This window comes from Candida theae (genome assembly GCF_024610275.1).
Source record: "Candida theae strain CBS 12239 chromosome Unknown scaffold11, whole genome shotgun sequence".
NCBI classification, from domain to species: Eukaryota; Fungi; Ascomycota; class Pichiomycetes; order Serinales; family Debaryomycetaceae; genus Lodderomyces; species Lodderomyces theae.
This window is the reverse complement of record NW_026261481.1, coordinates 218,500-240,639: the sequence shown is the minus strand read 5'-3', so window position 1 is coordinate 240,639 and position 22,140 is coordinate 218,500. Positions and strand designations below refer to the sequence as shown.

General features: G+C 40.6%; 7 protein-coding genes across 7 annotated transcripts; 3 read left to right on the top strand and 4 right to left on the bottom strand. All coding sequences in view use genetic code 12, as the record gives it.

The window, feature by feature from the left end:
• Window positions 1-1,661: 1,661 nt before the first annotated feature.
• Window positions 1,662-4,358, top strand: RGT1 (Rgt1p; the record flags this gene model as incomplete). The annotated part of the gene is made up of 1 exon (XM_051754402.1): window positions 1,662-4,358. One exon carries the CDS (start codon window positions 1,662-1,664, stop codon window positions 4,356-4,358), a length of 2,697 nt encoding a protein of 898 aa, XP_051606760.1.
• Window positions 4,359-4,519: 161 nt separating this feature from the next.
• On the bottom strand, window positions 4,520-6,415 carry EMP70 (Emp70p; the record flags this gene model as incomplete). Its single annotated transcript, XM_051754401.1, has 1 exon — window positions 4,520-6,415. The coding sequence occupies one exon, from the start codon at window positions 6,413-6,415 to the stop codon at window positions 4,520-4,522; it is 1,896 nt and encodes a 631-aa protein (XP_051606759.1).
• Window positions 6,416-6,771: 356 nt separating this feature from the next.
• On the bottom strand, window positions 6,772-9,946 carry KGF57_004847 (atg6; the record flags this gene model as incomplete). The annotated part of the gene is made up of 2 exons (XM_051754399.1): window positions 6,772-8,130; window positions 8,639-9,946. 2 exons carry the CDS (start codon window positions 9,944-9,946, stop codon window positions 6,772-6,774), a joined length of 2,667 nt encoding a protein of 888 aa, XP_051606758.1.
• A 292-nt stretch (window positions 9,947-10,238) lies between these two features.
• On the bottom strand, window positions 10,239-11,255 carry KGF57_004846 (uncharacterized protein; the record flags this gene model as incomplete). Its single annotated transcript, XM_051754398.1, has 1 exon — window positions 10,239-11,255. One exon carries the CDS (start codon window positions 11,253-11,255, stop codon window positions 10,239-10,241), a length of 1,017 nt encoding a protein of 338 aa, XP_051606757.1.
• Window positions 11,256-17,303: 6,048 nt separating this feature from the next.
• Window positions 17,304-18,449, top strand: KGF57_004845 (uncharacterized protein; the record flags this gene model as incomplete). Its single annotated transcript, XM_051754397.1, has 1 exon — window positions 17,304-18,449. One exon carries the CDS (start codon window positions 17,304-17,306, stop codon window positions 18,447-18,449), a length of 1,146 nt encoding a protein of 381 aa, XP_051606756.1.
• A 267-nt stretch (window positions 18,450-18,716) lies between these two features.
• Window positions 18,717-21,110, bottom strand: KGF57_004844 (Elongator subunit; the record flags this gene model as incomplete). The annotated part of the gene is made up of 1 exon (XM_051754396.1): window positions 18,717-21,110. The coding sequence occupies one exon, from the start codon at window positions 21,108-21,110 to the stop codon at window positions 18,717-18,719; it is 2,394 nt and encodes a 797-aa protein (XP_051606755.1).
• A 179-nt stretch (window positions 21,111-21,289) lies between these two features.
• Window positions 21,290-22,067, top strand: MED20 (Med20p; the record flags this gene model as incomplete). Its single annotated transcript, XM_051754395.1, has 2 exons — window positions 21,290-21,300; window positions 21,365-22,067. The coding sequence occupies 2 exons, from the start codon at window positions 21,290-21,292 to the stop codon at window positions 22,065-22,067; spliced, it is 714 nt and encodes a 237-aa protein (XP_051606754.1).
• Between the last annotated feature and the right edge of the window lie 73 nt (window positions 22,068-22,140).

Here is a 22,140-nt window from a genome sequence, read left to right as displayed (position 1 = left end):
AATACTACAGGCCGGCACATGAAAACATGCTGAACCTGTTACACCATTTCAGCTGACCACCAGTAAGGGCGGCTCCTTTAAAAACAAAATGTTGAAGTGAGATAATTCAAGGAATCTTTTAAATAAAGTTTCTTGTAAATTACACACGACCTTTTTCAAGAAAAAATCTTATTCGCAACCTAAATTAAGGTTTGCAATTTATTTAATATAATCCTTGCACTGGTGAACTTCAGAGGGAGTTCTATTGCCAGCAAGGCCACGTGGGCTTTTCAATCTATTTAATATAATCCTTGCACTGGTGAACTTCAGAGGGAGTTCTATTGCCAGCAAGGCCACGTGGGTGTTTTCATCCCATGTGCGCAGTTTTCATCAACACTATAAATTAGGGATTAAATTTCCCAAATTCTAATTTGCTCTTAAGTTAAAAGAGAGTCTTTCTGTTTTCTTCTAATCTTCAAGAAATCAACCTGATCCAAAAAGGTAATTATCTAATCTATCTATACATATATATATATATATCCACGATGTCTTCTGCTAGAGTCACTGACTCTGAATCTGCTGCTACTCCTTTTCATAGACCAGACCAAACTGACGTTAATGCATCGCCAGTTGTTCCCTTACAACACAAAACAACCTTTCTCCTTTAAACCACCTTTTCAAAACCAACACCATCAGCATCAGCATCAGCATCAGCATCACCATCACCATCAGCCAGGTTATCAACCATAGCACAGCAAGCCACAGCATCAAGCCAAACCCTTAACAGCGTACAACTAGCTTCGGGGTAAAAAAAAAAAAAAAAGAATATGTCTAAGTTCAATGGTCTTGAAGTAGGGCAGACCTACTCCTCCACCACTAAACAGGACCTGACAGTGTTGTAAAACATACGGGAAAAAACCTGCTTGCGCAGATGAAAAAAACCCAGGTGGATAACACAACCACTTAACCTCATACTATCTGTAGAAATAACGTCCTTGACATGTAAATTGCAACCATCGCATGACCAACTTCAATATCGAACGCATACGAGTATTTGAATAAGTATATTGTTTCGTAAAAGGATGGAATATTTATCCCATGTCTCTACGACAAATGTGTATTACACCACTAAGGAACTAGGAAGGTTTAATAAGAGCAAAGTACCCCTACATACGTCCTTTACAACTCACACTTTGGCATATGTTCCCCCTCTTCCCTCACCCCTATCCTGTTGAAAGTATAAGTCAATTACTTTGCTGTTCTTTCTCTCTCTGTCTCTCTTTCTCTCTCTGTCTCTCTTTCTCTCTCTGTCTGTGATTCCAAAGATTTTTCTGCTTTTTTGTTTCTCGTTTGTTCCGATGATAATTTTTTACTTTTGTTCCGAGTTTCAACGGGCGGCGTTTTTGTTTTCCAAAACACACACACACAAAGAGACAATTAATAAAAACCCCATACAACAAATTTTTTTTCCTGTGGAGAGACAGAGACAGAGACAGAGAGCGAAAGGAATTTAAGGGAAGAAAACCAAGCACTAACTGGTTTGACTGATTGACTGACCCCATCATTGTATACCTTTCTATTACCTCCATACTAATAGGTTCAGTGAAAACCTAACGGAATACCATCGAGGACCGATCCCTTTTGTTTTTGACTGTTAGCCTAAAATATTGCTACTTGGCACGATGATCATGACCTCAACGCTGCCAACAAAGTCAATCCCTTCAATCAACAACATCATCTCCGAAACACAACACAAGAGAAAGGAGCACAGCGAGGATAATTCAGGGTCAACAATGGACTCCTCTGGTCTGCAACAACAGCATGCTCATGCACCTGCACATCAACACAATAATATCGACTCACAAGCGAGGCATGCACGTGCTGAACCTTTTCCAGGACCACAACAACAACAACAACAACAACAGCAGCAGCAGCAGTACCAACAGGCGCCCTCTTTTGGATCACCATCAGAAACAGATAAACTTGTATCGGGAACCGACTCTTCTCGTGATCCACCCCGCAAACGGTCCAAAATATCTCGCGCATGTGACGCTTGTCGACGAAAGAAGATCAAATGCAATGCAGAATACTCCACTACGCTAAACAAAGTGACTCAGATATGTAACAATTGTCAAAAAAATGGAGATGAATGTACGTTTTCAAGAACACCGTTGAAAAGAGGGCCATCCAAGGGGTATCTGAAGGAGTATGAAGATAGGGAAATTGAAAGTGGTGGCACTACTGGCACCGGAGTGCATCCCACACAGCAACCACAGCAACCACAACAGCAGCAGCAGCAGCCTTCAACAAACGGCAATGTTGCTCAACCACAACCTGTTAACGCCTTCTCACCCACCAAAGTGGCCGATCACCCCCACTCCCAGCCACAGCAAGTCCCTCAACAACAACAATTTCCTCAAAATAGCTTACCGTTTCCACAAATACGACCAAACTCGCAGCAGATGTCCACCATCAAACTTCCCCCAATTATAGGCTACAATCAAAGGTCTACTCCACCAGCTATACACAAGGTCATCACGGCGAATTTGAATGATTCCAACACAACTCCGTCTAGCACTCCGCTGCAGCTAAACACAAGTGGACAGCCGCCGCCGCCGGCATTGCAGCCACCACAACCGCCACCAAATAATAGCAATTCCAACAACAATGTCAACAGCAACAGCGCCAACGATAGCAACAACAATAGCCCACCGATTCAAGGACCTTTCTGGAAAGTTCCCTATGAAATGCCTAGAGCTACTGGCCCCCACCATCGCTCCTCCATCAGCAGCGTGACAAGTGCAGGTGGCGGCACCAGCAGAAGACGTTCCTCAATAGACTCCATCTCTTCAACCTCAACAACAAACACAAAACTACCCATCCTCAGACACTCAAACAATAGCGAATTTCTTTTAAGTGATAGTGAGTCTGAAGATTTCTACTCAGTCAGGTCCTCATCCTCACAACAACACCGCCCTCCAATGATGCGCACCAACTCACAATCCATATCTCCTAGAAATTCCATAACGTCATTATCCAGTCTCAGTGGCAGAATCAACAAGTCAATGGTATTGCAAGGGGCACCGATGCCAGTGTCACCAATGACTGTATCAAAGTCGGGAACTCCGTATAATGGATTCATAGGACAGGATATCTCAAGATCTCACCTGCAGTTGCAAGTACCCGTGGAGGGAGGGTTTGGCCAGATGCAACAAAATTCGCCAATGGATATGCTCAAGGCAGATTTAGACGTGTATGGAAAAGTGTTTGCTCCTGTATACCCAGTGATTCCACTTGATGTTGAAAAGTTGGTACTGTTGATTCAGACCAGTGGTGGTAATGAAGCACCCACTGAAAACTTGGTTGAATGTTTCCATATATCCATCAACGACCTTGTGAATTTCAAAACTGTTGCTGATTACACCACCATTTCGGTGTTTTTCAAACTACAGCAGTTGTACCAACAATCAAGAGTCAATCGGATATCAACGCTTTTGTATGCGTTGACCTTGATTGTTCTCAATTATACTTTGCTATTGAAAGGAACCCACTATCTGTTGGGTATCGCTACGGCTGCAGCATTTTTGAATGACTTGAATGCAATAGACCGCACATTTGACGAGAAGCGGCATGACAAAGAATTCGATACCTGGATTGCAAAGTTGTACCTCACTTTGGATACAGTTGACACCATTTCCAGCTTAAAAGAAGGCGTGCAAAAGACTGTTTCTAGTTGCAATTTGTCTTTATTTGTTGACAAAAACAAGTCACTCTTGAACGATCTCGTTTATGAAGTACATACTGTGTCGGCAATTTTGTTCAAGATGAGAACGAGTCTTATTACTTCATACACGAATGCCAAGCTTGACAAACCTGACACTAAGGACGACTTCCTCACCCATTTCACCAACTTGTTATACCTCAAATACGAGCTATTCGAGTCGGTCAACGATAACAACAACAACAACAACAGCAACAACAGCAACAATCAGTCAGTAAAGCTCGCATATGCATTAGAAACGTTAACTACAACAATACTAAACTTTGCCAACTACTTGAGCACAAGAACAATGTCCAACAAACAAGTGTTGAACCCATGCTTGAACTTAGCAGTGGATCAACTATTCTACACCATCAAGCTCGTCAAACTAATTGCCGATAACACGTTTGATGACACTGCCAAAATCAGTAGCAACTTGTCGATATCTTACAATTTATTGAATCTCAATTTGACCAATTTGCAATTGAATGAGCAAACTATACGACAATTGAAACAAAGCATCACTGAGAATCCCCTTGATTTCTCCACCAAAGTGAGTCCCAACCCAGACTGGATCAACACTGTCATTCCCTTGATCAAATCTGATCTAATGAGGTAATGTGAATGCACACCAAAATACACTCAATGACACGCAATGGCAGGGCTCTTTTATGAATAAAAGATGATGGAAAATGTTCATTTCCTCAATTTCCTTTTCTTTTTTTTTCTGTAATATACAACTCTATACACCTGTCTCTTGTCTCTCCCCTTTTCCAACTCTCAATCAATCTTGATCTGACTGTAGATCTTCCTGACAAAGAATAAACTACAAATGAATCCAACACTGGCACAACAAAGGAACACCAACAACGAAATAACAACGGAGTATCCCGTGTACAACACAAACGACGTCAATCCAGCCAACTTTTCGCCACCGGTTAAAAAGATGGAATGGATAAACACATAAACGGCACATCCTCCACCAATAAACATGGATCTCCATTGCCATTTGTAATTTTCCGAACACAATGTGTAGTAAACCATTAGCACCGTGATTAAACCAGTTGTCATAATCATCAAAAGGAAGCAAAAGAATAAGAAGCCAAACATGTAGAAAATCTTGTTGAACCACAAGGATGAATAAATAAAGTACATTTCCACGGCTATTGAACCAAATGGGAAAATACCACTGATGAGGGTAACAGGAATCAATTTCAAGTACCATGGCTGTTGAGGAATTTGTCTTGGGATCTGATTGGTCCTAACGGGAACATCCAACAAGGGTCTCTTTGAAGCAACGATTGATCCAACAACCGACAATGGAATCGAGATCACAAACCAAATGACAACAATTGCAACCATGGTACCAACTGGAATAGCACCCGATGATTCAACCGAGATTAAAAAGAAGTTGAGCAACACAAACACCCCAAACAAGATACCGGGGACAAGAACTGGCGTGAGGATCAAGTTCAACTTCCAATTATCACCACCAAGGAACCTGTACAAGTATCCCGACACATATGACGATACAAAACTGCTCAAAATGTAAAGAATAAAGGAGAATGTAGACAAGGCACCTCTGTTCGAAGGCGACAACAATCCAAACAAGGCAAAGAATATGGTGACAAATATCATAAAAAATATCTGTGCACCACTTCCTACAAGCACCGACAACAATAATCTTTGTGGAGGTGGTCTAAACACATCACCATGGACCAACTTCCACCCACTTTCATCAGTAACGTCATCATCCAAATTCACCTCGTTGTACTTGACGATATCATTCTTCAACGTTCTCACCAAAATATTGGCAATAACAATAGCCAAAATCAACACAATCAATGAGAAATTAATCAATGAAAACCATTGAATCTTGGGATCATAGACATGCAAGTATTGATCCCACCTCGTTGCCCACGCAATATCGCTCTTTTCAAACTTGACCGAGTACGTAAACAACACCAGCGTATCCTTCTCCTTATCCAAATAAACCAGTTTCAAATCAGTCGCACACAAAGTCTCCGGTGCTGAATCCTCAGGCAACGCCGACCTATCCAACGACGCAGGTGTGGCCGTGATACCAACAACTCTAAAATTCTTGCCGTCGCCCTTTTCATGATACTTGATATTCAAATCAAAATGGTTAAACAAAACAGCCTTGTTATCAGTATCAATAGCCCCAATATCAAACCCAGTACCATAAAACTGCGATTGTGTCCTCAAATCCTGGATAATCCTAGCAACGGGTAATCCATCAACAAGCCAATTGTAACTGTACCCAGCCCTGATATTCCTATTAACAAACACCGAGTCCCCCTTTGGATAAGTTGAAGTGCACAATTTCTGACACTGAACCTCCTTCAACATTGCAATTTGAAAGGGGGAGTTGAAAATACGATCTCCAAATATAATCGATCCCAATGACTCCAGCTGCTTCACGGGTCCACCTTCCGGTTGACAAAAGTGGAATTTGGGGTAGTAGTAGTCATACGAGTACACGTATGTTGATGTGGTTCCTTTACCCAATGATGCATGATGTAATGCGGGTGTTAAATGGTTCACTAGCAATGGGATTGATTGGCCTTCTTTGTAATCCGTGGGTGCTACTCCAGGTAAGTAGAATGCATTGCTTACGCTAAAGAGCGTTAGCGCAAGTACTAAGAAATCTAGCATCTTGATGGTGATAAAGAGTAGTAGTTGTGTATGGTAGGAGCTTTAAAATACTTTGATCCTCCTCTCGACGAAAATGCCTCTGTTGTTTTTTCTTTTGTTGTTTTTTTTTTTTTTTCAGGAACAGAGTGTAACATCAATGAAGTTTATCTATGTCTCTCTTTCTCTCTCTCTCTCTCTCTCTGCTACCTTTTCTTGTTTGGACACAACTACGCAAGATGGCTTAGGGGGAAAGGACACATTGTTGTGACTACACAACACAAACAAGAATCCCAACTACTAAAGGGAGGAAGATTTTATCACCCATTCAATAGCCAAACTCTATAAAACAAATACAAGAATGCAAAACATCATACGCATCAGCAACCAGTTCCAACTACTTTTGGACCATGCCTCTTTATCTTATCAGTAACGCTTCTTATTTCAATCAACTTTGCAGCATGTAATTTATCATTCAGCATATAATCTGGACGCATTGAAGAGAAATCACACTCCAAATTCAACCGTTTGCAATTGCCGCATCTTGGTTGTTCTTCGTCGCATCCCTTGTGGCGAATCCTGCATGTCCAGCACCCATGTTTCGATCTCACAATGGGGTCTCTCTTCTTTGCGACACAATTAGGGCCCAATTTCACGCGCTTTTTAGGCCTTGGAATATCAAACTCCTCGTCAGCAAAAGGTATATACTCTTCATCTGAATCGTACTTTTTTGACTTGGCTTTCTTGGCAAGTGGTTTGACAGGAGGCTCCAACGGATACTGCTTCTCGGTTGCAAGCTTCTTATTTGGGACTGCTTTGACTGGTTGGTGGTGTCTCACATCCTTTGTAATCTCACGCTTTCTTCTACCACGTCTTTTTGAAGACGTAACACCAACTTTGTTGACGCCAACTGCTTGAACATTGCCCTTAACCCCGAGTTCCCCTCTTTTCTTGAGAGCCAAGAGCCTCGATTTAAAGTCGTGGGGTAGTTTGATGGTCACGATAAATTGATCGTACTGATTGTGTTTCTTATACGATGTGCTGCAAAAATCTTCTCTCCATTGAACATCCGAGTCTTTTCCATACTCAAAATCCTCAATCTGAGTAGCTCCCAAAGTTACACCATAGTACTCATTTCCACGCAGTGGTCGAAATTCGACACGCTTTTTCTTCACTGGCGACACTGGATTCATAATCAGTTCAATGCTCATAACCGATGATGCATTGCTTCTCCTTGCACTTGTGTTTCGCACAGAGACGATCTCGTTGTTGCACTTGGGAGTGACTCCCCAAATGCAATCTTGGTTTAGCTTTGATCTGGCACTCGAGTTTCGGTGAATAAACGGGCTGTCAATGAAGGAACTGGATCCATAAATGTGCCTGTACACCTCGTTGGATTTAGCAAAATCATCTGGCAACGCACTTACCATGGGTGAGCTTCTCTTGAAACCAAAGTCCAGGCTGGCAACAAACGGAGAGCTGCGAATACAATTGACTTTTGAAGAGGGGGTTGACGTGCTTTGCAACAGTTGAACGCAATTGGTGGTACCTCCAGCCCTTGGTTCAGGTAAAACTCTGGGAATCATACCTTCGTTAATAAGCCTGAAATTTGATCTCTTGATGATGCAATGATTGTACTCCCCCAAAGCAGGATAATTGGCTCTAGTGGGTGTGTTGTCCACGTCAATGCTAAACGAACCCGACTCAAGCTCCATAGATGTGTTTTCAGACCCTGAATACTTTCGTACGGGGGTGGTGTCGCGGATGTGACTCTCTATTAGGTAGTTTCTTGACGAAATCATGGTATAATGAAACTAACCGATCGTAAACACAACAGAAGACAGACGGGATTGTGGCAGAGTCAAGACGGCCAGAGGAGGAGTAGTTGTCTGCCTGTTGCTGTTGCTTTCTGCTGCTGCTGCTGCTTTCTGCTGTTGTTGTCAAAAAAAACGGATTTCTCTCCCTTTGTTGTGTGGTGATGTTTTGCAACCAGATTTGGTCAGTACACGCCCAATTCATATGGGTGTACTTACGTCACCACCACCTGTAATGAGAAAGTAACACGTACATTCGTCCATCTGATGATGTCAATTGAATTAAAGCTTTCATCACTTGGCCTCAAGTGCTTGTGTGTGCGCTGATAAATGTCAAGATCCAATTCAAACACGTCAACAAATTCTTACAACTTTGAGTCCATTCAGAGTTTGAAGTGACGCGTATGCTCTTTCCACCAATGGTATCTCTAACAATCCTGTACGGTAGTTCTAGTTCGGTATCGATTTTTTTCAATTGTGTCTCGACTAGTGCAACAATCTCCAACAATGCAATCATAGCCACATCCATCTTGTTAAAATTGAAAAGCCGGCCCAAGGTGAACTCATCTGATGAATACAAATTGAGAACTTTCTTTTGACGGGTACCATTTTCCGAATCTGTAAACTTGACAATATGTGATTGCGACCCCATGGGGACCAACTTGTAATGAATCAATTTGAGATCAAGGCGTTTGGTTATCAATGTGAGAAGTAAAACAATTTGTCCCAATGCAGCATTAACCTCGGGTAAGACAATCTTGTAACCTATGCGAAATCCATTGATCATGGCATATTTTTTATAAATTTTGATATCAAACATCAACTTGTAAATGTTGGAGCTGCGTAGACTGTCAATGTGGTTCAAGTGTATATTGTATGACGCTTTAAGCTGCTCCAATTTGGTCTGCTTGTCCCCAAGGTCAAGCTGGAGCTCGTTTCGGAGTCGTAGTATATCATCTACTTTGTGTTGCATTGATGCCAATTCTTCTTTATTTGATTGCAATTCTGATTCCAATTCTTTTCGGTTATTCTCCAACTTTTTCAACTCACTTAGGCGGTCCCTTTCCACCTCCTTCAAGTTTTTAAATTCGCTCAACAGTTGATCAAGATTACCATCTTCCACATGGTTCAAGATTTCTCCATTCTCTTGATGCAAATTCAATTTCTGATCTTGCATTTTCAACTTTCGCAAAAACGCCACATACTGGTCTTTTTCCTTTTGCGATTGATCAAACTTGAGTTGATAATTCTCTAGTAGTAAATTAGCACAATCTTCACCAAGAGGATGCTCGATATCTTGGGTATTTGACAAAATGTTGAATATGGTTTCTAAAACTTTGATACGGCTTGAGAGTCTAAGTTCAAATCCTCCTTCGTCCACCACTTCTTGCTCTGATTCATTCGCATGGTCCTCTTCCACTACTAAATACGAGTTGATATCTGAACTGGTGTTTGAATTAGCCAAGTGTAAATTTCCCTCGTCTTCATCGCTATCCTCATCTTCGCTGTCAAAGTAGCTCTTGAAAACCATTGGCCTTGCTTGTTTCGGAAGCTGATCATAAAGCTTCAACTTATCAACAGATAAGTAATCTTGTGGGTTCAATTCATTCTCAGCATTAATATCCAAACTCTGTTTTGCATTGATCAACGATTTAAGTTGTGACGAATTGAGCTGTTTCAAGCTCTCATCTATCTGAACTGGGTTGTAGCATTCCCCACATTTGTATTGGTCATTTCCCATTGTGGAATGTGATGGAGGGGGAGGGGGAAGATGACAGTTCTAAAAAAAAGGAAAACTCAGAGAGGAAAGAAAGATTTGGAGGGATTGGGTTAAGCGCTGAGGAATGTGGGCGCTACCGGTTGCGATGTTCCAAAACATAAGCTATAGGTTCCTACTGTTAAGACGCTCTGGATATAGAGATAGAAACCCTCTTTATAACAGCACAATATCATTTCACTCAACGAAAATCTAGAATTTAAAATAAATACAAACTATTAGAACGGAAAGAATACCATCATTTACAAACATTAATCTACCTTGTGTAAACTTGTTGTGGCGCAGGAGTGTAGGCTGCCGTGTTGTTGTAATTTTCTGCAAGGGGTTCTTGTCTTCCAGAGGCGTCAGGATCATTGTAGTGATCTGAGACTGCTGCATGTCTTCCATAAGCATCGGGACCACCATAATTCTCAGCAACTGGTTCTTGTCTTCCATATGCATTAGTAACGGGAACTTGAGTGTGTTGTTCAGCATTAGGGTACTGTTGTTGAGCTAACCTTTGATTTTGCATAATTGGTGAATTAACAAATGTGGGCTGATCTCCAATCTCCGACGATGGGTGCCTGGCATGGTTTTGCAAATCGCTTTCCCATTTGGATCCATCTTGTTGTTTTTCATAATCATATTGGTTAGTCTGGTACAATTCTGGATGCTTCGATCTATATTTTCTAACGGCACTAGGAATCAAATCAAGACTCCAAAGGACTAAAAGGAACCCATACCAGAAACAAATACACCACTCGAATTTGGCAGATAACGAATCGTTTCCATGCTTCATGTAGTATCCAAAGCAAGCAGCGAGTACAATGGCCACCACCAACCATACAATCTTGGACACGAAACTGACAAAGTACAAGTTGCTAGTACGCGACTTTCCAAATATGACCGTATCGTGAACAGGATCCAATAAGCTTGGTTTTGTTCCAAATACAAAACTGATTCCAAAATCGCAACAGCATGCAAAAAATATAAACGCAATGAATACACCCACCATGGAAAGGTGTACATTATGGAAATTTTTGGTGTTGAAGATTGACACAAACAAAATCCCCAATTGTCCAATGATGGCGAAAATGATGCTGGCAATGGCCAACCGGGGCTGGTGTTTAGTGATGTATGGTTGAATTCTGTGGGTTTTTCTCAAAAACATTCCTGCTGCCAAAGTGCCGACAAAAAAGATGGCTTGGAATCCGGCACAACTAATGAACAATGGTTGTAAATTAGTGGCACCGATATCGGACAAGTATACTGGATCCTGGTATTCTCCATTCATGAATTTGTAAATTGGTCTTCCCTGTACACCCCAACAAATGAGCATAGCAATCAACATACCCCACCAGACAACCAATGCGACAAGGGGAAGCAAGTAGTAGTGAATAATTTGGAACCTCACGACGGGCTTCTTTTTCGTTTTTAGCTCTGACATGTTAAGCGTGTGTGTGTGTGTGTGTGTGTGTGTGTGTGCAGGGGGGATGATGTGCTTGGAGCGAGTGGAGGCTATCTTGAAACTTTGGTAAAAGAACTTGCTATTTAATCGAGTTGGAATTGAAAATCTCAATTGGTATTTAAAACAATTTGAAATAAACGCTGCTTCTGTTGCAGAGTGACACAGAATCTCGAGACAGAGAGAGAGAAGAGCAAACAAAAAAAAACGATTTAATGACGTAGATATTGTAGGCAGTGGAGTCGTAGAGCAGTGGCTATTTTTAGAGAGATTTTGATGGCAAAGTGTGAATAGGGAAAGTGTGATGCTTCAAGACTGGGAGATCTGGTTGGATTGCGCTAGGGACTGGTGAGTCAGTCATTTGTAAAAGCCTTGTAGCTGTTGTCAACGTAAGATGTTGCAGTGCAAGAAAATAAAAAAAAAGGAAAAGGAAAAAAAAAAAAAAAGACAAAAAGATGAACATTGGACCTATGCTACAGCCAGTGCAGGGCTTATTGTTGACTGGGCCCTGCACCGATATTGGTGTGCGTGACAGGTTAGTTACAGCCCGTTTACATTTCTATTCTACTTCCTTAGCGCGCGTTCATGGTTGCTGTCGAAGCGAGGCTTAGATGAGAGCCAGCCTTGTCAACTGAAATTTCGGGCCTAAACAAAAATATATCCGCGCGTCGGTAGCAAAACGAAAGAAAAGAAAAAAAAAACAAAAAAAGTATTCGGTAGATCGGTCTTATTAGTAATCTTTCTTTTTTAAGGCACAGTGTAGTTAGTTTTGCTTTACTCAAATCACCTTGATCTAGAGGTAGAGACATTGCCATTAAACAAGGGGCTGGAGTACACATATGTGAAGACCGTCAACGTTGAGCTTATGAGTACCACTCTATGTAGACTGAGTTCTATCTACTCTGCAATTGTTGTATTAGCAACACGGAAGTAGTGTGCTAAATATTTAATTGTGCGTAATTTGTTGCAAAATCTGAACAAACACCGACACTTCAGATCGATCTAACAAGACACGAATACGAAGCTCTCTACGTGATGTGTTGCTGGTGTTTTTTTTTTCTTTTCTCAAGATATCATAGACAAGCTCTTCTACGTGTGGCAATCTTGAAGCCTCGTTGCACCATAAAGATTTCTTATCTAGAAGAGAGTCACCCTTCCCGTACTGTTCTCCCACTTGCCTAGACTATGCCTCCAAGGCAATGAAAAAAAATAGGGCAGATCCGATGCAAAAGATCCGTCTCGTCGTTCATAGCACGCGTTGAAGAAGAAAAGAACCAAGGCTGTTTGCTATTTGCTGTGCTGTATTGGATCAGAATATAGGTAGTGTACTCGTGCCCAAACAAGGAAGAAGAGATCAGTCGATAGTGAAATTACACAAAAATGGCATTCCAAAGTTTTAGCTGTTCCTCTATGTAACGTTCAAGTTAGGTTGTTTCTCTCCTTTTGAAGTCGTGATTTGTAATGGAGCTAGCCAGACAGTAAGTGGTGCACTGGTATCAGCACTGCCTCAGACGTAGCTTCTCCTCCATGCCAATTAAAGTTTTCGTAGGCCGATCTTCTTTGAATACAAGTTATGCAACACAAAAGAGAGTTGTTCATAACGCACGCTATCGGGCGCATGTTTACATTCTCTTTGTTATTTGTGTAAACAAAGGTAGACTAAAGTGCAGTTCCTTCTGGCCCAAAAACAAAAAAAATATGGGTTCCTATTATTATTGGATACTTATAGTACGTACAAGGAGTGGGGTTACTTATGAGCTTGACTGTCTGATCCTTCTGGTCTCGTGTACACTTGCTGTGATTCCTCCCGGTCAAGTCACACTCTCATAGACACGCCTATTGGCGCAAACAAAATCCTTCCGTAAACCAGTCCGATCATCGTACACCACAAAACTCAGTGGATCGTGTGGGTGCGCAGAGGACTACAGGAAATCCTGTGTACAACAGTTGTGCGTTCTAAATGAAACAAAAGAACCAAAGAACCAAAGAACAAAAGAACAAAAGAACAAAAGAGAGCAATCAAAAATATATATTTCACACAATAAATTGCAAATCTCCCATCCATCATCATCTTCAATCACTTTCTTAGTTCAAGTAGATAACAAATTTACTTCTTCTTTTTTTTTTTTTTGTTTTGGCATTGTTACACTACCTTGGTTTTATTTTTTATATTTTTTATTTTTTATTTTTTATTTTTTATTTCCTTCATTCTGATATCAATCATTCCCCATTGGTAAATTTCTCACAGTTATTCGCAGCAGCAGAGCATCACACAATGCGAGGCTCGCCGTGAGGTTGAAGGAGAACGGGACTTGGGAAGTAGATGGAGAGAGCTGGGAACTACACAAGCACAACAGTATAGTATTTCGGAAGAAATGTAATACCCGAAATCATATTCGAAGAGCCGGTAGCGTTTGGCTAACTGCGAAAATAAAAATTTGGGTACATCCTTAGAATATGGATGACCTCTACGATCTGTGCAACACAAAAGTAATCCTCTAAAGTTAAACATTTGTCATACATATTGGAATGGATAACTAAGTGAGTGAGTGAGTGAGTGGGTGGGTGGGTATGAGTGTCTGAAGAAAGCACAAAGTTTAACCGGATTTGTCTCTCTTTGACGAAGAAAGGAGAAATGATTTTTCACTCACCGCCGCAACAAAGAAAAGCATAAAAAAAAAGAACAGAAAAAAAAAAAAGAAATTTTTTTTATTTAAGTGTTGCAAAAAGTAGAGAGAACAAGGGAAGACAATAGGAGACAGAAATTATAACCCATACACAAAAGATCAACTCCAAAAGATTATTGGGTCATACTTTATTTTTTTGCCATCACTTCACTAGTATGTGGTGTATTTACTCTTGAGGGTTGTTGCATTGTTTGCTATTCTTTATAGTGGAATATTCATTTTTGCTTTGAAACTAAAGCTCTAGTTGCATTTCAACGACAATCACACCGCCGAAGCATTTTTTTAAACGGACTTAAAGAACGCCGGTAAATCCAGGCGGAGGAGACCAATTTCTGTTCCGATAATCATACCCAGACAAAATACAAGAGGATGAGTTCTTTACACTGTTGGTGGCTAATCCTTTTCCGATCACACCGCTGGTTGAAGATCCCTTACCAAGAACGTAAAACATACATCAACTCTCGTCATTATTTATTCAACCCGCACCTCGTTTCCAAATCCTATTGTTGATCGTCAAAATTAGGAGATGAAGAAAGGCGCATACGATAGGTAATATGCGCTACGTAACATATTACATAATCCAATTATCACACAAACACAATTGATTATTGAAATTCCGCTCTTTTTGTACACACTTCTTATATGATTCAACCTAAAAATAAAAACCAAGACCCACACCACCAGTATACATACAGTACTTTACTTTACGTGGGATTAGAGGAAGCCGTGACTGCCACTGTTTAAAGAAAAAAGGGGGGGGGGGGTGACCAACTGAGCATCGGCTCACGCATGCGGGGTTTGCCACACAACAAGAAAGCCAGCCTCAACGCCAAAACTATATATGTCCGTGGAGGAAGCCTATTATTCATCCTCTGGTCACAGATGGGAGGGATATTTGGTTATGGTGTGTGGTGTGTGGTGTGTGGTGTGTGGTATAATTTTGAAACGAGGCTCCTGTACCTTTACTTAAAAGAAAATATTTTTCTTGCTATTCCATTTTTTTTTTAAGCCAATATGCAGACTCAAAATTCTTTCGCTCTCTCTCTGTCTCTCTCCTTCTCTCTTTAACTTTCCATTTTAGAGTTTATTCAGACAAACTTACAACTAATCCAGCGCTACACAATAGATTCTGCAAATTTATTAGATTGCACAAAAGTAAACAGGTTAAAACATGAAACGAAACAGAACAAGACGATTAAGAGCCAAGTGAAAATACATGGAACTTACTTTTTGGGTGAGCTAGTTGTGAGAAACTATTACAGAATTGGCAAATTACAGTACATCACCCCAGAGACCGAAAAGCAAGGTATAGCTTCAGATCATAGATTCGGTATTTGACACCCATGCACTCCCGGATGCTGCCTCATTTATTCGTCTATTACGTGGCAACATATGCATATGCATATCAAAGAAGACTAATTTCTATTGTTTTGGCCTGTAATAAAAGTGAGTGAGAGTGAGAGAGAGAGAGAGAAAAAAAAAAAATAGAATTTAAGACTAAAAAATCAGAATCATCATCAACTTAAAACTTACGGATGTATTATTGTGTGTACGGATATGCAAGATGCCGGTGTGCGTAATTGAAGTGAAACTTTGTATGACTTCATTTCCACCCGACTTGTGTNATCAGAATCATCATCAACTTAAAACTTACGGATGTATTATTGTGTGTACGGATATGCAAGATGCCGGTGTGCGTAATTGAAGTGAAACTTTGTATGACTTCATTTCCACCCGACTTGTGTTATGTATCACTCCATCTACAGGGATAAAAAAAGTATTGCTCCATCTACATAGTGCGAAAGAGTTGTGCGCTGTAAGATTTTATTTTTATTTTGGTTTTCACTTTTCTTGCAATTTTTGGTTTGCATACTCAACGTTTGTGCAACGTAGAGTTTACACACAGTCTAGAGTTAGTCTCAGACTAGACTTTCTCTCAAACACACACACACACACAGTCTCAGTCTCAGTCTCAGTCTCTCTCTCCTTTTTGCTCCTTTCTGTGCTCTACTTAGTTTCTTTGTACTTTTTGCCTTTGTTACTTGTTTCTTACAAATGGTATGCGGGATGAGTGTTGCTGATGCATTCCCCATTATGACCCTATTGTGTCTATTCTTTCTTATCCACACTCTCCTTTGCTTCCTTTCCTTCATCTCCTAACTGCTGCTACCAAAATATAAGTTTCATCGTCATCTGTGCTCTTTTTGTATTATGATTTTCTTATTGCTTTTTCTTGTTTATTATTTCTTACATTATTGTTATTATTTCTACTGCCTCCTTTTTCTTAATGCCATACACTGTTGATTCCTGGGCGCTGGCACATTCACAAACACTCTTGTTTCTCATTGATAGTATGAAAGACTACGACCGATAGGTGCTGAGAAAGGAAAGGGGGAAGGGGAGTGGGGAGGGGAGGGGGCTAGCAAACCTAATCTCCACAACGCATGCGCAGTACAGCCACCCTTTTAACACGCACATACATTATAATGTAATGTGTCGTTTTCCTCCTTCGAGATGTTCCAGGCTGGCAAACTCCTTTTCTTTTTTAATTTTAATTTTAATTTCAATTTCAAACTCTTTTGGTTTTTTTTTTTTTTTTTTTTTACTTTTTTGCCGGTATGTATAATCATAACCAACAAAATACTTTCTTATAGTATTGATGCCTGATGATACGTATTACTCAAGAAAAGCGTACAAAACAGGCGAAGAGAAAAAAAAAAAAGAGAACTATAATCTGATTCATTGCGTAGTAAGTAATGAAGCATGTTATATGAGGTAAGTGTTTATATTAGGTAACCAAAAAGTGTATATAATACATATGCAACAATTCTTAAGCAAAAAAAGAATAAAAGAAAAAGAGAAAGAAACAAAAAAAACCAGTTTTAAGCCACAAAACCCATCCAAAAACAATGCAATACAACAGACAACAACACCAACAGAAAACTAAAAAAAAGACTGCAAAAAAAATTACAAATTGAGAAATACCAGTCTTCCTACATGTATACATATATATATATATTATACATACCCAGTTCGCATTATTTCACGATGTGACGTGGAGGTGTTCATTTATTTTTATACACTACGTGTCAATAGCATATCAACTTCAGCAGAGTCTATCAGAGTCTATCAGAGTCTACCAGTTACCGCTAGTTTCAACTTAGCCATACACACCACTACGACACCCACAATGTTAAAGAATTCAACAGAGTCGTATATCGACGGCTATATGAGACTCGCTTGGATCATACTATCAACCTCACCACAACTAAACCCACCACCACGCTACACTCACTTGATGAAACTACATAACCATTTCCAAGCTAAATACACCCCTTTTCTCAAGAATCTCATAGTCAACTCGCAATTATCGCCTACAAATATGGTCATTTCATTATACTTTTTGTACAAGCACTATCACAAGAACTCAATAATATGTACCAAATTGGAGAAACCTCAACAAAATGGAGGAGGAGCCACATCCAATGACGTTGCACTCGATCCAACTCACATATACATGATCATCACATCACTTATATTGTCCAACAAGTCATTTGATGACCAGTCGTATACACTCAAGACATGGTTTATTATCATCAACAACACTTGCAAGAACTTTCCCTTTGCGGGTATTGGCGTTGACTTGAAACTCATTAATGCAATGGAGGCGTATTTCTTGAGTTCTGTCAATTTTCAATTGTCGTTTGTTGGGATGAGTAGTGACGCATTGTTTTGGCTGTTGTTTGAACATCAAGCAGGTGTAGTTGGTGTTGAAGATGTGACTTTGTCAATGTTTAAGTCTTTGTCTGGGTATGATGTCCCACAAGTGGATTTTGTTTCAACGACACCAGTAGCGATGCAACCACAACAACCACAACCACAAATGCTATATGAAACACCACGTCAACAATCATACGAACAAACTTATCAAGCACCATTTCAACCATATGATCAATCTCAGTTGGACTCACAGTTTGTCGCACCTCCATATATCAATGTTGATTCAATCACACCACCAGTACCAGCACCACCGCAATTGACAACCACACTGTGCTCGCCACTCGAAAACACCACAACTTTCTCATCATACTATCCATTGACACCAAACACGCCATTGGATTATTGTTGCAAGAGAAGAAAGTTGGAACAACCTATATTACCATCACAAATGTTGCCACAACCGCCATCGCAGCAACAACAGCAACAGCTTCAACCACAGCTTTATTTCCAGACAACAGCACCACAATCACAACATTATCAACAGCAACTACCACAATACGCCCAACCACAACAATGGGCTAGTTATCAGGTTCCCTTACCATACTTGTACTGGTGAACTTGGATTTGAAGGTATCTCACGGCAACGATTTTCATGACTTTTTTCTTTTTCTTACAGGGTTACAACATATTGCAAAGAGTAAATAAAACGGGTTAAAATTTAGGATCACAAGGGTTTTAAGGGTTTAAGTTTATAGAAGAATATAAACAGGGTATTTATTCTCATGGGACACAATACTACTGTAGATTTTTCACGCTCTGGGTAAAAACCTCATCAACTATATTACTAGGTTGTCTCAAACACAACCGGAAAACCCTTATTGACCTAGAACAAACTCTCCTCTATAGTGTAAACCCGTACCGAATTGTCTTTGCTTCCAACTCCCAAAAACAATTTCTTATCCGTTACTCGACTGCTAAAAGCCACCTTTTCTATTCTATCAACTGGAGTGATATTCGCATCAAACGCCGCAGCAAGCTTAAACTCACCACCAGCAGCGATAGTGTAGATACAAATTTGACCACTTTCAAGACCCAATGCAACAATGCGTATACCAGTGACCGCCGCTTCGCCCTTGAAAACAGACACCGAAGTAACCGGCTCATCCAATTTCAAGCTATTCACAAGATCAACCGCTCCACTACCACCACCAATCTTCCACAACTTCATTTGCTTGTCACGCGAAACGGTGACAAACGACCCACCATCCAACCAAGAACAATCCCAAATGATTCTCGAATGAGCTTTGGCATTAAGCTCAACCAATTTGAATTCAGAATCCAGAATAAGCTCCCACAAGGAAAATTGTCGATCTCTTGATACCGCCAACAAGTAATGTCCATCCGGCGAAAATTTGAGACTAGAAATCGTCAAATTGTGACCAGCAAGAACTTGTTTTGATTGCTGATAGTCATTGTCCACGACAAACACTCGTATCACTGCATGTTTGGCATTGTTTGATTTACATGAGGTGGCAATGAGCTTCCCATTTGGAGATGTCGAGCAGCATGTAACCTCATACCCATGTCCATACAATTTTTCAATTTCAGTGGCAAGACTGTGTCTTTGCAAGTAGGACTCAGTGGGAGGGGTATTCACATCCCCAATCGCAGTCTTTTGCGCAGCCTCACCACTTTGATCCTCTTCTACTACTTCTTCTTCATCATTCTTTGTCTCCTCTCGTACTTGCGCATCCGCCTTGTTTGATAGACCCAACACTGGCAAGGTTGCAAACTCAGGAAGTTTTTCATCTTCCTCACCAATTTCAATCCCTCCCAATGCTTTCAAATGTTGTCTAACTGATTCAGTGAGTTCAAATACACGCAATATCTTCTCATCACCACCAGAAACAAATTTGGTCTTGGTGATGTTGTCATAACATATCATGTCATAACCATGTATCTGTGGTCTAGCGATTTCATGCCACGTGGTAACTTGATCCCTCTTCCATGGTGCATATAGCCTAGTAGTTTGGTCAAGCGAAGTGGCCATAAAGTATTCACCTCCAATAGACCATCTCAAGTCGGTGATTGGACCAACCGCACCAGTAACTCCAATTGTTTCCTCAAAGTACTTTGGTTCACTTGTGATCGATTTATACGCTCTTATCGCACCTGTTTTACCCGTTGCCAAAACATACTCCTCGTTTGTGACATCATCAACGAACCATAAACACGACCAAAACCCACCCGAGGCCCCCGTGGCAGTAGATGCACCTTTAATGGACATTTCTCCTAATCTACTTGTACACACCCAGATTCCCGACTCTTTATCCATTTCCCAAATCATTAATGCCGTGTCAGCTGTGGAGGTTAGTAATTGCAACGCTGATTCATCGTTTTCCGATTGGTATTTGCAAGAAGGGTGCCACTGGATACCACTAATCCAATCGTCGTGGCCGATTATTAACGCCTCAAAGCTGAATGCAGCTCTTTTATCAACACCAAAGTTGAATTTGTATTGTTTATTTGAAAGCAAGGTCAATTTAGTGGGGTCTTCGTCAGTATCGTCAATAGAGTTATTCAATTTCAACCTCCATAGCCTAACATATCTATCCTGAGAGCCACTTGCTAAAATGTAATCTTGGTATTTTGATTTTGTCACAAACTGAAGAGTTTTCACCCAATCCTCATGACCAGTTAGTTCAGCACACTTGTCAATAGAGATGCGGGTTTGTTCAAGTTGGAATGTATAGATGTAGATATTGTTTGTAGTTCCTCCAATAGCAAGAATGTAATCATCATTCTCAACTATTTGTTGAACTGCTAAGGATAAGGGATAGAAACTGGACTTGACTTCAAACCTGTGACCAGGCTGAAATTGCTCGCCATCGTAAGTCCATATAATGATCTTGTGATCAGCCCCACCAGTGACAAAAATGTGTTGATTCACTTCAGCAATGCAGGTCACAGAATGTTCATGGCCAGTAAGCGATTGATGGAGATCATACACATTGCCACTTCTCCTCCACACATTAACAATATGATCTTCTCCAACAGATACCAAAAACCCACTGTGAGGCAAAAATTTAACTCCAGTCACTTCCTTTGTATGCTGTTTCAAAGTATAGTAAACTCCGCGATGCGATTTATCAAGTGGTCTCCAAAGGGCAACAACGGTCCCTGCACCAAACGCAATGGTTTGATGCTGTGGATTGTAATCGGAGACATAGTTTTGCTTATTGGCACCCACAAATATAGCCTCTTGAGTGATAGACATTGTTTTTCAGTTGCTGCTTCCGTCTAAGCGCCAGTCGCTTCGTCCCTCGAATCTGAGTTTATTTTATTCCCTTTTTTTTTTTTTTTTTGCAATGAGATTCCTCATACTGAATTCTCTCACAAAATTAAAGACTTTCATCAATCTACAAATACAACGTTCAATTCATTCTCACTAGGAAAATGGTGTCAGCGTATGTATTACTATAGGGACTACAAATCCAGTAAACCACATCGTGTACTAACTTTTCCTTGCAGGGTAATTTTGGTCCACAATGCGACTCCCGACACGATAATACAGTTCCAAGATCAACTAGCCAATGACTTGCCTATGAAGAAAGGCAAGTGGAATTTTACATTTCGGATCTTCAAAAACAATCCATATGCAATCCCTGAAGCAATTGCCCTTCAAGAATCACAGAACCCGGAATCAAAGTTTATGTACACCTTGTCTCCGTCGTATATCCCCGGAAGCACAATCACCCTAATAAATGGGAGGTCTGTGGGTGTTTTCAGCAGCACGATAAACGAAGAGGCCACGGAATTAGGATTGCAAACAGAGTGCATCCCGGATGAGCACTTGGATTTGGGGGCCACCACGGGATTAAATGATCCATTTGATTTCTTTGCAAATCAAAAGTTGCAAAGCTTGTGGACTCAGAAGCAAATGATTAAAGGAGAAGGGGGACAGATTTACGAGTTGGAAAATGGTAACTTGTGCATACGGACATCCAATGTTTTCCTACATGGCAGCTTCAACGGGTTGCTTATCCAAGTTGAAGTAAGCGAAAAGAGCTTCAGCTTGAAGAACGTCTCGATGGCAGAACTTACTCAACGGATTTTGAAAAAGTATGGTGTGGCTGGTGGTAATGTGTGTAGTGATACATTGAACACTCATACTCATTCAAAGGATAAGTACGGGGATTTGTGTTGGCAGTATTCGAGAATCCTTGATTTCTGACTGCAGAGTTAAATAGAGTAGAGGCAACTATAGTGACATAATATGTAGATCAACATGACCGGTTCATAGTAGC